At 50.4% G+C, this 14,100-nt stretch overlaps 1 protein-coding gene across 1 annotated transcript in view; it reads left to right on the forward strand.

The window, feature by feature from the left end:
- The window catches only part of DOCK11 (dedicator of cytokinesis 11), a 40,429-nt gene that overhangs the window by 8,981 nt on the left and 17,348 nt on the right, over positions 1-14,100 (forward strand). The window contains 24 exon segments of the mRNA XM_015832452.2: positions 456-691; positions 806-871; positions 1,545-1,637; positions 1,870-1,993; positions 2,225-2,346; positions 2,893-2,976; positions 3,593-3,682; positions 3,838-3,956; positions 4,760-4,829; positions 4,904-5,029; positions 5,237-5,308; positions 5,411-5,557; positions 5,795-5,878; positions 5,973-6,084; positions 7,291-7,469; positions 9,225-9,341; positions 10,049-10,124; positions 10,430-10,542; positions 11,002-11,113; positions 11,199-11,265; positions 12,025-12,072; positions 12,527-12,669; positions 12,873-12,988; positions 13,532-13,669. Of these exon segments, the coding sequence (XP_015687938.1) occupies positions 456-691; positions 806-871; positions 1,545-1,637; positions 1,870-1,993; positions 2,225-2,346; positions 2,893-2,976; positions 3,593-3,682; positions 3,838-3,956; positions 4,760-4,829; positions 4,904-5,029; positions 5,237-5,308; positions 5,411-5,557; positions 5,795-5,878; positions 5,973-6,084; positions 7,291-7,469; positions 9,225-9,341; positions 10,049-10,124; positions 10,430-10,542; positions 11,002-11,113; positions 11,199-11,265; positions 12,025-12,072; positions 12,527-12,669; positions 12,873-12,988; positions 13,532-13,669 (2,654 nt within the window).

The following is a 14,100-nucleotide window of genomic DNA, read 5'->3' on the forward strand; positions in this document are numbered from 1 at the left end:
TGTGTCCCCCTGGAGCTCTCAAGTAAGGGCAGAGCACAAAGATGGAGGAACGCGAGACTGCCGTTTTTTCTGGCACTCATCGGCTTGAGTTCCCCTTGTCTAACCTTGTTTCTAAGCCACAAAATGATGGATCGGTTGATCAATTAGTTGCTTCCAGAGAGAGAGAGAGAGAGAGCTACCGAGTAACCCATCACTTTGGCCTTAACCATGGCTATTAACAAAAACCATGGTTTGAAAATTCACTTGGCATATTCTGGAGATGGGGCGGATGTCAGTCTCCTTCAGGCTGCCAGTCCAATGTACACGTAGTCCTCATGTTATGACCACAATTGTAGCCAGAACTTCTCTCACCAAGCGATACGGTTGTTAAGTGAGTTGTGTCAGATTTTACAACCTTGCCGCCCCAGTTGTTGAGGAACTCTGGCCTCCCCCGTTGGCTTGGCTTGTCCAAAGAGGGAGCGCCGTCCCCACGGGTGCCTTTGGCTCTCCTCCTCTGCCAGACTGCGTCACGGCGGCCTTCATCCCCATCAAGCCCTTTGAGGGACAGGAGCGGCGTGACGGCCTGGCTCTCGAGGTCGATGAATTTGTGCCCGAGGTGGCCAAGTACTGCTGCCCGTTCACCGCCTACAGAAACCGGCTCTACATCTACCCTTTGCATCTGAAGTACGACGGCCAGAAGACATTTGCCAAGGTGAGCAGGGAGGCCTCTCCTGCCAGAGACGCACGGGAGGGTGAGGAGAGCTTCCTTGTGGCAAAAACGGGGGCCTCAACGTTCCCTTGTCCCCACCGTGGGTCGCTCTTCCAGGCAAGAAACATCGCCATCCGGGTGGAATTCAAGGACTCTGATGAAGGAGACGCCAAAGCCTTAAAGGTACTCCAGAGCCGGGCCCAGGGAAGAGGGCCATCTCGCAAGAAGGTGGTCCTGCTCCTCTGGCCTCTTGTGGCCCCTGGCATTCAGGCGGCTGGTGACCTTCTGGGGCCCCAGGTTATGTTTCTGGGATATCCTTCTCCTTATGCTGCCATTCTATCTCCAAAACCTCCCTGTCCTTTATGTTCCAACCCCTGGGCCAGATGAATGATCTCCTTCCCCTTGGAAGGTCCTGTCCACCTGCCAGCTGATCTCCAGGCATGGTGATTGGTGGGCTTCCTGCGTTCTGCAAGCGCTTGGCACAGAGGGGCTGGCTTAGATCGGGGTCAAGAGGCCCAATTGGGCCTCCGTTCCATATGAACGAAGACAGAAGGTCCATCAGCTTGTCCAGAATTCCCACTAGAGGGAGCCAATTGACCAGGTTGAAACCCTTCAGTCTTGGGCTCCTAAACCTGGCCAGCCGGGAATCGGGAGATCTGTTCCACCCTCATCTGAATCCTGGCAGTGGGATTCGGTGTGATAACATCTCCCCTTCTTGGGGCCTAATTCCGATGAGGCTGAACTGAGCAGGGTTGCAGGGGAGGTGAGGGAAGGACCTTGGATGGTCCAAGGAGATAATCGCGCCTTCTTAGAGTCTTCTCCTCTCAACCTCACTGAGATCTTGTTCATCCTGCAGTGCTTCTACGGCAAACCCGGAGGGCCACTCTTCACCTCGCACGCCTACGCCTGTGTCTTGCACCACAATCAGAGCCCCGAGTTTTATGATGAGGTGAGAAAAAAAACAGCCAGCCGCCCCATTAAAGAGAAGATAGATTATTTTCTATTTACGGAACTCAAGTTTGCTTAGGATCCTCCTTTTAATGTTTTCAAACTTGGCAACTTTAAGACGGGTGGATTTCTATTCCCAGAATTCTCCAGCCAGACAAAACAAAATGCTGATCATCTTTTTTAAAAACGAAATGGTGCGAGAATTCAGCCTCCCTTCTCCTCCTGTTGCATAGATCAAAATCCAGCTTCCGATCCACCTCCACCAGAAGCATCACTTGCTGTTCACCTTCTACCACATCAGCTGCGAAATTAACACAAAGGGGACGGCGAAGAAACAGGACGCCGTGGAGACCACGGGTATCCCAAGCCTCTCCTTCCCCAGGGTTCTGGACTTGCCCACTGCCTGGGTTCCTAAATGAACAGCACAGGCTGGGAATTATCCTCTGGGATCCTGGCTGAACGTCCTTGCAGAGCCAGAGTCTGCACTGCAGGATCTGACCTGCAGGTGCCACATAAACCTTCTGCAGCCCTGCAGACCAGCGGCTCCCGGGCCGTGGCTGATGCGCAGTGTCTCTTCCGTCCCCACAGTCGGCTTTGCCTGGCTTCCTTTGCTGAAAGACGGGCTGGTTATCACCTCTGAGCAGCAGCTCCCGGTCTCAGCCAACCTGCCAGCCGGCTACCTGGGCGCCGGAGATACTGAGGCACGAAAGGTAAGGCTGCTGTGAGATGGATTCGTCATAAGGAGGACAACCCGTGTGTGGTTTTGGATACGCCGTTTTTCGCCCTTCAAGCCGAACAAATCCATAGAGGTTGCACCCAACCAGGCAGGTATCCCTGGTTTCTTAGCCAATTCCAAGCCCCTGTGCCATTGGCACATTGCCAAGGAGTACAACTTGTCCCCTTTGTTGCAAATGCCCAGGCTGCCATGCCTTTGTCCCAGTTCCTGGAAAACTGTGTTCGTGTAAACAAGATGTGCTCTCGAAAACCCACAAAGAACTGGACAGCTTTGCTTGTGTTGTTCTGATGGCTTCTTGGCTGCAGAATTGGAGGAACTGGGATTTTTTTATACATAGAAATACTTTTCTTTCCACATAAGACAGAAACATTTTCTCTCTCTTGCGTGGGCCAATTTCTGGGTTCAACTTAAATGACTCTCTTCATCCCCAGTTGGGCCAAACTGCCTGGTCAGGTACCCCAGACTAGTTTAGGCAGACCCCAAGCTCCAAAGATGTCTCTTTCTTCTTTTGGATCTCCAGCCAAATACCGACCTCAAATGGGTGGATGGAGCCAAGGCCCTCTTCAAGCTGAGGCTACACTTGGAGTCCACCATATATACCCAGGTATGTTAAGGAGGTCCAACCTGGTGGGACCAAGAAGAAGGGCCTTCTCCGTGGCGGCTCCCTCCCTGTGGAACATCATCCCCAGGGAGATAAGACTGACCCCCCCCCCACTTCAACACTCTTTCAAAAGGCCCAGAGGATCTGGTTCTGCCAACAGGCCTGGAGACCCCAGAGTGGGATGGAGACCATCAAGTGGCTCATTTGATTGTTGTCACCGTGTGTGTGTGTGTGTGATTGCTTTTCTATTGTTCTTGCATTGGGCTTTTATCCTTGTAAGTCGCCTGGAGTCATTGAGAATAATTTGGCGACCATATACGTTTTCTTAAATAAATAAACGTGGAAGGAAGACCGGCCTTCACAGGGGCCCTTTTGCAACCCCATAGAAATAAGTCTTTAAAACAGGGCAGCCGTGACCGTCCCCACCCCACTCCCAACCTGTTGGAGATTCCTCAGGAAAACAAAACATGCCCCCAGGTGAGGAGGGAGGTGTGTTGCCCGGGCCTTGAGGAGAAGACCCCCCCAAGCTAAGGATCTACCAGATTGCAGTAAGCTCAGGTGAGGCACGAGTGGAAACGGCTCGCTCTGTTCTTAAGGTTTGGTTGTTCTGTCACACCAGGATCGTCACCTGCATAAATTCTTCCAGTATTGCCAGACGATTCAGGGGGGTGCCAAAGAAGTGCCAGGAGAACTTGTGAAATATCTGAAGGTGAGCTGAGACTGGACGGCAGGGGGAGGGGGATATTTTGGGGAGAGTGCAAATGAGATCTCCTTTATGGAAGCAAGGACCAAGCGAAGGCTCAAAGATCCCAAGACCTTCTTCTTTGCCCCATCTTGAAGTCTAACCACGTATCTTGGTTTCAGTGTTTGCACGCCACGGAGATCCAGGTCATGATACAGTTTCTGCCCGTGATTCTTACACAACTCTTCCGAGTCCTCACCAACCACCCAGGAGAGGAAGAGGTGGCCGTCAACAGCACCATGTGAGTTTGGGCCACAGACAAGGGGCCTGTTTCAGGTGGACTTCCTTTCTGCCTTGGGAATGTTCTCAGCACGCAGGTGGCCCAATGCAGCCCAGTGGCTTGACCGGGTCCGTTACAGAAGCCCACCCATCTGGTGAGCTCAGAAGAGCAGAATAACAGTCTTGGAAGGAACCTTGCAGGTCTTCTAGTCCACCCCCCTGCTCAAGCAGGAGAGATTTTCAGATGGAAATTTATCCCGGGGCTCTTCCAAAAGAGTTGCTCCCTGGGAAAAACCAAACACTGCTAGTCCTCGCCATATGACCTCAGTTGGGACCAGAACCTTCGTCACTAAGTGAGGCTGGGGTCAGTAAGTCATCATGTGACTATGCCTGAGTTTACAGCCTTTTTTTGCCATTAAGCGAATCCAGCTTCCCTCCTTGAGTTTGCTTGCTGGACATCAAGGTCACAAATGCTGACCGACTGACCAAGGGATGCTGCAACTGTCACAAATACGGGCTGGTTGCCAAGCACTTGACCACGGGGATGCTGCCTCGGTCCTGAGAGCAAGGGTCATCGGCCACTTTTTTCAGAAGTCGTAACTTTGTGGGAGTCTGTCCTGACCAGGCCAAAGGGCTGCCTGGAGTAAACAACTCAAGATGGGCAGGAGGAAACGGACGATAGTCCCAACCGAGCATCGTTCTACGTCCGCCGAGCCAGCCGGGCCCTGATAGGAAAGCGAGTTGCGATCATGGAAATGGGGTTACTCTTCCATGTAACAGTGAGAGGTGCTCTCCTCTGACCTTCTTTTCCACCCCTTCCTGCAGGGTTCTTCTCTACATCGTATCCAGATGCCATGAGGGGAGTCTTGACCACTATTTGCGGACATTCGTCAAGGTAAGTTGGAGAAAGGACTCCATTCTAGGTCATAGGCTCTGTCCAGGGCATCCAACGTCTCTTCTCCCCCGCAGTACTGCTTTCAGCCCGAGAAACCCAGCCGGCCCCAGGCTAAAATGACGCACGAAATCTTGGCAGCAGCCATATCAACAATTCTCAAGCAGTCTGCAGACTTCTTGGCCATCAATAAGATGCTGAAGGTGAGACCAAAGATGGAAAAGGAAGCCCTTCAAGGCCACCTCTCCCTCTTGCAAAGTTTGAAGCCCATCAGGCCAAGGGTATGGAGGAAGGCTACACACTGCTCGTTTGGTGGCCTCGTACACACCGTGGCTTCTCCTGCACTGTGGGAACAGGTGGGGACCTGACCTGGCTGGGATACCTCTCTTTTCTCTTCCTCTTGCTTCCAGTATTCGTGGTTTTTCTTTGAAATTCTGGTGAAGTCGATGGCTCTTTATCTTCTGGATGAGAACAAGATTAAGGTAAGGGCAGAAGCACACCCCAGGCAGCTTTCATGGGCAAGCCACATGGGTCTTGTGTGAATGCCAGGAGCTTGGGCCGGACTTCACACCGTGCCCCTTCAGCTTCCCAGGCCACAGCGGTTCCCGGAGTCCTACGGTCACGCGCTGCATTCTTTGCTGCTCTCCATTATTCCACATGTGAACATTCGTTACAGCGAAATCCCAGAAGAGTCGAGAAATGTCAACTTCTCCTTGGCCAACTTGTTGAAGGTGGTGTAGTCTTCCTCTCCTTCCTTCCCCATCTTTAGTTTAAAAGCAAAAGAGGGCCAAATGTTTCTTCCGGTTGGGCTGACTCAGCCTGCCGACATTGAGAACCGCTTCTAGGACTGAAACTGTCGATGGGAGCCCCCAAATACCCAAAGGTTACCCCAGCAATAGCATTCACACCCACTAAATGCACCTTCAGTCAATGCGAAGCAGGAGATTCACTTTTATCCCCTTCCACAGCGATGTTTGACCTTCATGGACCGAGGATTTATCTTCAACTTGATCAACGATTACGTTTCTGGGTTCAGCCCCAAAGACCCGAAGGTAAAATATTCCGCTTCCCAGAGCCATTGCAGAAGATAGAAAGCAGAGGCCGTCTGTTATAATCCTTTTTTTTTTTTCTCTTCTCCACATCCAGCTCTTGGTGGAATATAAGTTTGAGTTTCTGCAGACCATCTGTAGCCATGAGCACTACATTCCGCTGAATTTGCCGATGAATTTTGCCAAGCCAAAGTTTCATCGAACGCAAGGTCTGTGAAATGCTGTGTGATTCACACCCCCCAGTAGGCCACGACTAACAACAGATTATTTCTCTAAGCCAATATTGGCCTGGGAGCTCAGACAGGGAATGGCCATTTTGAAACTTCCTGAGAAATTCAGCAAAGCCTGCATATAGAATTTGCAGGATTAAGTAACAGCAGGTCTTTTGATAGTTAGGAGTTGGCTTCGCTAAAAACGGAACTGGCACCATTGTGGTGAAAAATCAGTTAACCTGGGAGATAATACCTACTTTAAAAAGCACTTTTAAAAATGTCTTTCCTGTTTGCCCCCCAGCTTTCTTTTAACTGTTGAAACAGTCAGAGCAAAGGGATAAAATATACACACCCACACAGTGGAGCATATTCACTGCCATGGACACAAGCACAAAGTTTTGGCTGTGAAGATAAAATGAGAAAAATTTGGGCCTCTTCCAATATTTATAAATGTGCCTCTTCTGGTGCTCATCAGTTGTTTCCATTCCTTGTGCCATCTTAACTTAATCCAATTAATTTAATTCTATTCTTTTCTGTTTCCCGTTTTCTGGGCCCCTTCATCTCTGCAAGGTTTGCTAGATGGAGGGTAGAAATAAAGTCTGGAAAATGTTTTCTGCCAGATCAAATGCTCTTAAAATAAGTAAGGATTTGGGCTTCTTGTAAGCCTTCCTTATTTGCTCCCTCGCATTCAGCACCCAGGGTCCCGATCTGGATTTGCTTCTGAAACCAGCAGAGGTTAGCAATTGTTTCATCGGAAAAGGCAAACAGACAGAGTTGGAACAGCCATCCGAGACACCTGCAAACCTTCTGTTTGTAAAAATGTCTGCATTGACATTGAAAGATCTCAATCTGTTTATGCAGCTACAATTTGGCATTTCTAGAAGCAGAAGTTTAGTTGAGCATCTTGAATGGTTGCTATAAATAATCTGGGCTATGGCCGCTAGGATGTCTGTTTTATTTCAGTATCTTCAGATTCCTGCCCCCTCTCTGCACATCTCCCCCCAGCTCTTCCCCGTCTTTTTCATTTCCTGGGCCCCCAACCTCCAACTCCAGCTTAGCAGGACCAAACAGCTCAGCCAGTGGGGTGGGCCAGTTCTTCGGCATCCTCTTCTCCGCAGTGATCCTGGGGGAGACTCCGAGACTTCATCACCGGATGTCACTGTGGTAACATCAGAATAGTCCTTTCCAACCTTTTCTTCACAGATGTCAACCTTGAGTACAGTCTAAGTGATGAGTATTGCCGCCACCACTTCTTGGTGGGAGTGCTCCTGCGAGAGACCTCCGCCGCGCTGAAGGACAACTCTGATGTCCGATACGTGGCCATCAGCATCTTGAAAAGCCTTCTCATCAAGCACGCCTTTGATAACAGATACCAGCATAAGGTAGAAGGGCTTGAGGCAACGTTGACTTGGTTCATAGATTGCATGACTGCTTTGGGTTTGCTTGTTGGATAGCTCACATCACACACTGAGCCAAAACTAAACAGACCGCATGGTGGTTTAGCTCAGCTGAACCCAATTGCCGTGGCCACAGATGTGGGTTTGGCTCAAAATGACGTGATGGTTGTGCAACCTGCTTCTCAACCAATTGTCAAAAGTCATAGGATGTACATTGATTGACTTTGCTCAGTCGGGAATGGTTAATGCCATGGAATTGCTGACTGTGGCTGATGAGAAGGACAAAATAACCGAGAGCTTGCATGCTCTGGACCTTCTTTCTGCTGGCTGGTGGCTTAGCCGACATCTGGCTTCCTCTTGGTCAGCTGGAGCATCCTCTTCATTTGATTCTTTAATGTGTTCTGGGATCCCTTTTCATGACCACCAGAGTTGGCAGCCAGCCAAAACAAAGTGGCTGCTGGCCAGGCCGCCTCCCTTGAGGCTCCGCTGGCGTTTCTGCAATTCTGCACGTATCCAACTCATCATTCAGCGTGGAGCTGAACTTCTGGGAACTTCCCTCCCCCTCCCTCTGCCTGGCTCTTCCCTGCTTGGCGTTGGAAGGGGTTCCTGGTGAAGTTCCACTGGCCGAGAGCTGGGGAGGTGTCAAGCAGGGCTGGAGCTTTGAAAACTGGCTCAATCTTCTCTCTTTTAAGGTGTGCTCTTCTGTACTGTGCACTTTTTTCCTTTGTGCTATTTTTGCGGTTATTTGCTGTGCCAACCCAGAAGAGGTTTGATGCCTTAAGTAAATAATAGAGGAGGTTACTCTGAAGCTCTGTCCTCAGCTGCAAAGAGACAGCTGGGGAGGGCTCTCTCTGTCTCTCTCCTCCCACCTCCCCTGAGCTGGCAAGTTAGGGCTGTTGTGAGGACAGAGGCAACTCTGCTTGGAGTTTGCAAGTAACCCTGATCTCCTGGAAAGACTCGCTTGATTGCAGCATACATTTCTAAAAATATTGAAAGGGAAGACAATGACATCTTCTCCTGGTTTTCAGTTGGGACACAGACTGCACAAGCAATAGCTACCATTCCTGGTTTAAAAATGGTGACAGGATACATCTTTGCATCTGGCCACTGCGATGTTGGAGCTGCAGTGAAGGGATGGGGGGCTGAGAGGCCCAGGACCCAGCCTGGGAAGTCCACCTTCCCAAGGGGGGGTGCTGGGGAATCCTTGACTCCCTGCAGGAAAGACGAGCTAGGAATCTAACAAATAACAATAATAAGAACAACTGTGTGCAGATTTGTGTGGAGGGCTGGAGATAAAGGGATGTGGCAGGATCCAATCTGGGTGGGTCACCGAGACTACAGCTTTTGTCTTCCGAGCTTTTGGACTCTGCTGGAGCCCCCATCCTCGGGGGGCTTCTTTCTAGCAGAGCATGTGCTTTGGGCTGCTCTGTGTGTAGTATTTATGTGGTGCCTGGTTGCGTGTGGCTTTTTAGTTGTTGATTGGGGTGTTGATAGCTGTCTATTAAGCCATTGGCCCTCACCTCCTAAGTACTTGATATGCTGGGGGTAAATCAGCACTCCCGTTGATTGTGTCCTTCCAGTGGCCAGAGTGAAAAATAACCCCCAAAGCTGATGCTTCTTCTGGCAGAAGAAAAGGTCAGATCTCTTCCTCTTTGCTTTCGGTGACCCCACAGATTCAAAGCTTTCTTTTCGTCTTACCACCTCCTATCTGGGGGTTCATTCGCCCCTCCTCTTTTGCAGAACCTGCAAGCCAAAATAGCCCAGCTGTATTTACCGCTTGCCGGAATCCTTTTGGAAAACGTCCAGAGGTTGGCCAGCCCGGGCAACGTGTACTTGTGCACACCAATGTCCACCTCTGTGAGTAATTTCGAAGCAAGAAGTTGCATCGTTCCAGATGTGGGACAGGCTCCCCAGTTCACACACACAGAGCCTGCTGGGAGGGAAAACTTTAGAAAAATGGTGAGCCTCGAAACATAAAGTTGGAAGGCGCCTGTGATGATAGGTGGGGAAGAGCCTGGGACACGGAGTCAAGAGGCGCAGCCAAGGGAACGGTCGGATGAGAGAGGACAGAGACCACAGATTTCTACTAAGCGGGGCAAGGGGCTCGGAAGGAACCGTCTCTCTCGGACGGTGAAGGAGACAAGGAGGCCTTCTGTGCTTTCAGACTTGCAAGATTCTGTCAAGGTAGCCTCACAATAAAACAGAATTGGCTGATCAAGTTGTGATTCCTATCTGGCTTACCCAGGAGGCCAACAGGACCAGAAAGGTCATCTAATCTAGTCCAGGGCTCTCCAGACATGGCAACTTTAAGACTTGTGGACTTCAACTCCCAGAATTCTGAAGTCCACAAGTCTTAAGGTTGCAAGGCTTAGAGATCCCTGGTTCTAGTCCACTGCTTCCCAAGCTTAGGAACTTTAACCTGGGTGGATTTTAACTCTTCCCAGCATCCAGAGGCAAACTATTGCAAGATGTCCAGCTTGTCTCGTCTTCTAGTTATTGTCATGAACTTGACTTTGAGCCAAGTTGCCCCCTTCCCTGAACCCTTTTCTTTGTCTTCTGAGCAGGCCTCGCGGGATGAGTTCCTGAGCAGCTTCACCTCCCCTTCCAACAGGTCAAGCCTCATTGTCGATAAAGACTCACGTAAGGAATGCTGGGTGTGAACCCTTCCCCCACTCCCTAATCTTGGCCAGGGGTTAGGGGTGAATAACAGAAGGACAGAGTTGGAAGGGACCTTGGAGGTCTTCTAGTTTAGTGGAAGAGTTTTGAGTCTGGAAGGAGACCTTGCTGGGATTCAGAGCTTGGGGGTCTCAAGGCCGACTCCACTGACTAGCAGGAAGACCCATGGATGGCCCTATTGGGACAGTCCTCGTTCTGGGTCAAGCTGTGTGGCCAGGGACCCCCATTCTGGTGCAACTGGTTGCAAGCCTTCGGCTCTTTTCTTGCAGTTTTTGGCACCGGCTTCCAGAATGGACTTTTTTTGAAAAGGGAAGACTCGCGGGGGTCCCTCGCTTCCGAAGGAACTGCTGGCTCCCCCGATCAGCCTTCCTCCACTGAAAATGTAAAGTTGCTCTTTCAGATTTCCAGAGAGGTTGGGGAAGAGTCAGCATGGCTCTATAAGCTCCTGAGAGTCCCGTCGTTCACTATGGGGCGCATTTTGCCAAAAACCGGCAGCAAATGCTGGTTTTCTGCAAAGACCTGATAAAACACGGTTACACAACTACAGGATGCCATACACGGCCAGCCTCTGAGCACCCAACATGTGATCCTTTGACCCATGGAGGGGGCAGCCATCAGAACTTCAGAATCAGGTCATAGGTATCTTTGTGGGGGGGGGGTCTGTCAGAATTTTGAACAGTCTCTAAGTGATCAGTCATAAGTCAGGGACTGCTAGACTGTGGGAAGAACCGGCTGGCCATATTTAAAGATTAAGCTAATACCCTTATTTTCCTGGACTCCTCCCCTCCTTACCCTTCCCACCTCCTTTTTTTTGGGGGGGGGCTCCTCTCAGTCAACGCAGATGCGGAAAAGTTCCACGCGCAGCAGCCTCTCCCACTTTGGGCGGCTGGACCAGTATGAGATCCGCAGCCTCCTTGTCTGCTACCTTTACGTCGTCAAGATGCTGTCGGAAGGTCAGCCATCTCCCTTCCCGTTTCCTGGGCTGGGGGACTGGAGGGACAACGGGAGACGTCTTAAGCAGATTTCTTTCAATTGCAGACACCTTGTTGTCCTACTGGAACAAAATATCTCCCCAGGAACTGATGAACGTCTTGGTTCTGCTAGAGTAAGTTTACGTCTACCCTTTTCTAAGAGATTCAAGGGAGGAAGAAGGATCACCTGTTGAAACTTCTAGGAAGAGGAATTCACGATGGCCACATTTTGCCCGTGGACAAGACTCTCGACAGTTCATGGGATGGTCATAGCCCAAAGGTTCTGAAAGACGTTCCAGATCTCAGTGTTTTTCAACCTTGACAACTTGAAGATGAGTGGACTTCAGCTCCCAGAATTCCGTAGCATAGCTGGCTAGGGAATTCTGGGAATTGAAGTCTACCCATTTTCAAGTTGCCAAGGTTGAGAAACACTGGTCTGGATGTTTTTCTAGTACTGAAAAGCGAGTTCCCTGCAGGCAGGCGATCAGCAGGTGTCCCAGTCTGCATTTTTATTTGCTGGAGAAAGATGCGTGTGCCGGTCCCCCTGTAGATGTAAAATAGCTTACAGAACACAGTTTTCAAAAAGGGGGGAAATGAAAACAGCTATGTCTTCCCGCACTGTTAAATGCACATTTTTCCAGAGCTGCTTTTGAGCTTCTTTATAAAAGAAGTCTCTTAAAAGTAGTCTCCTTTGTGTCTTCTAATTTGGCACCTCTCAACTTCTTTTGGCCTTATCTTTCACGGAAAGCCGGCTGCAGCTTCACAGCCATTGAGGTCACAATCCCAAAATATGACCCAGGGTGCCAGAGGAATCAGTGTGAGTGGTGCCAGCAAGCCACAGAAGCCACATTGGATCCTAACCTTGATTAATTTCTTTCTCTCTCCTGCTGCAGAGTCTGTCTATTCCACTTCCGATATGCGGGGAAAAGGAACATTGGCAGGTATTGTGGGGAATGGGGGTGGGGGTGGGGTGGAAGGGCCGTTTATTCGGAGGATATACCAGCTGGGTCCTGTGGACAGTGCAGGCCTATTTATCAAATTTATTTACTGCCCATCTGATGGCTCAGGCGACTCTTAACAGCTTATCTCAAGGTAAAACAAACATTCAACAATTATAAACATAAAAACATAAAATTACAAAAAGCAGAACAAACGAACAAAAACCCCAGGGTTTGGAGGGGAAAGGTGGGGTGCCTTCTCTGTTAGGGTACCAATCCCTTCCGGTCACAGCTTCTCCTTCAGGGCCCCAGGCCAGACCATCAGGGAGCCCAGAGAGGCTGTCCTGCCTGCCATCGAGTTGCAGACCATGGCGGGTCCTGCAGTTGCCCCCAGTGTGGTTTGGGGTGCATTTGGACCTCTGCGTGGAGGGCTGAGCTGCGAATCTCTCCGCTGCAGGGTCCAGGACGGGTGGCTGTCCAAACATGCGAGCATTGACCGGAAATCCCAGACGATGCCCGCCCTCCGCAGCCGGGCGAGCACCATGCAGGCCCGGCTTCAGCACCTGAGCAGTCTGGACAGCTCCTTCACCCTGAACCACAGTAGGTGGCCGGCAGAAGGCCGGGTGGCCCTCAGGGACCTCCTTGGTGGGTCTTTTTCTGCTCTTGCAGACCCCAGAGCTCAAGGCTGACCGAGCAGGGATGGCCTGCGGCTTTGCGGCCCCCGAACAAGCTCTGCCCGGCCGCTCCTTCCTTGCCAGGTAAGATGAGGGTGAGAGAGGTCAGTCTTGGCTTTCTAATCTCAGGTGCCGGCACGTCGGAGGCAGACATTGTCCACCAGGCCCTGCTGGAAGGCAACCTGGCCACAGAAGTGACCCTGACGGTGCTGGACACCATCGCCTTCTTCACCCAGTGCTTCAAGGTCCGTCTCGGCCCCTCGTCTTTCTGTTGAAGGTCCTCCTTGTAAGAGCTGGACTCGGACACTTCTGGGCTCTGGGTTGATTGAGTCTTCAGCTTTGAATTTTCCTTGGACCAACTTTTGTGATCCTCATTCGAATTTGCCCTCCTACTCTTGAGGTCTTAGTTCTCATTTAGCAACTGCCTCATTTAACAACCATTTGCAGCTACTTTTGATGATAAAAAAATAACTTTGCGACCAATCCTTGCTTTTGCAATGTTTCTTGGTCTGTAATGCAAAGAAGAGCTGAAGTCAGACCATAAGCCCTGTCGGGGTTTCACTGAGGGACTGTCTCACTTAACAATCAAGTTGCCAGTCCCAGTTGTGGTCACTAAATGAGGACTACCTATCCCAAACATTCTGTAGTTGTTTGGGGCTGCTTTGATGGGGCCATTCCAGCTTGGTGATTTGCCCGGCATTTAAAAAAAAAACCCCAGCAAATTCTCTGTATCTTGAGCCCCTTTGGGGATTTTCCACCCAAAGTCACCTGGATCCACTTCTCCCTAGAATCAGCTTTCGAACAATGATGGGCACAACCCGCTGATGAAAAAGGTGTTTGACGTCCATCTGGCCTTCCTCAAAAATGGGCAGTCAGAGGGAGCCCTGAAGCACGTCTTCGCCTCTCTGAGGGCTTTTGTCAACAAGGTGAGCGAATTAGAGATGCGGAATAACTCGGGGTCCTTCATGGCTGCCCCATTCATCTTTCTGGTCTCTCGCTTCCCTCGCTGCTCGGATCAAAATAGATAACTTCCCCAATTCTAGGCAGTGAACCAAGAGGCATCTGTTTCCTCTTTATGGTCAGGTTTATTTATTTATTTTTAAAAAAAAATGTCCTGGATTTTTACCAAGCATGTCGGAGGGTAGGAAAAAGGGGCAGGAAGTCTCCACGCACCCCCACAAAGACACTCCGTCCTGCTCTATTTACAGCGGTGGTAAAATACCTGTTTTGGGAATGGCCTCATAATATACTATTCTGTGTTCTATGCAAAATACTAATTTTAACCAAGCTGATTTTGCCTTATCTCTCCATCCCTCCTTTTGGTGCCTTCACTGGGGGGGGGGGGGGGGGGGGGGTT

This window comes from Protobothrops mucrosquamatus, unplaced genomic scaffold, assembly GCF_001527695.2.
Source record: "Protobothrops mucrosquamatus isolate PMUCROS unplaced genomic scaffold, P.Mucros_1.0 scaffold4, whole genome shotgun sequence".
Classification (NCBI taxonomy): domain Eukaryota; kingdom Metazoa; phylum Chordata; class Lepidosauria; order Squamata; family Viperidae; genus Protobothrops; species Protobothrops mucrosquamatus.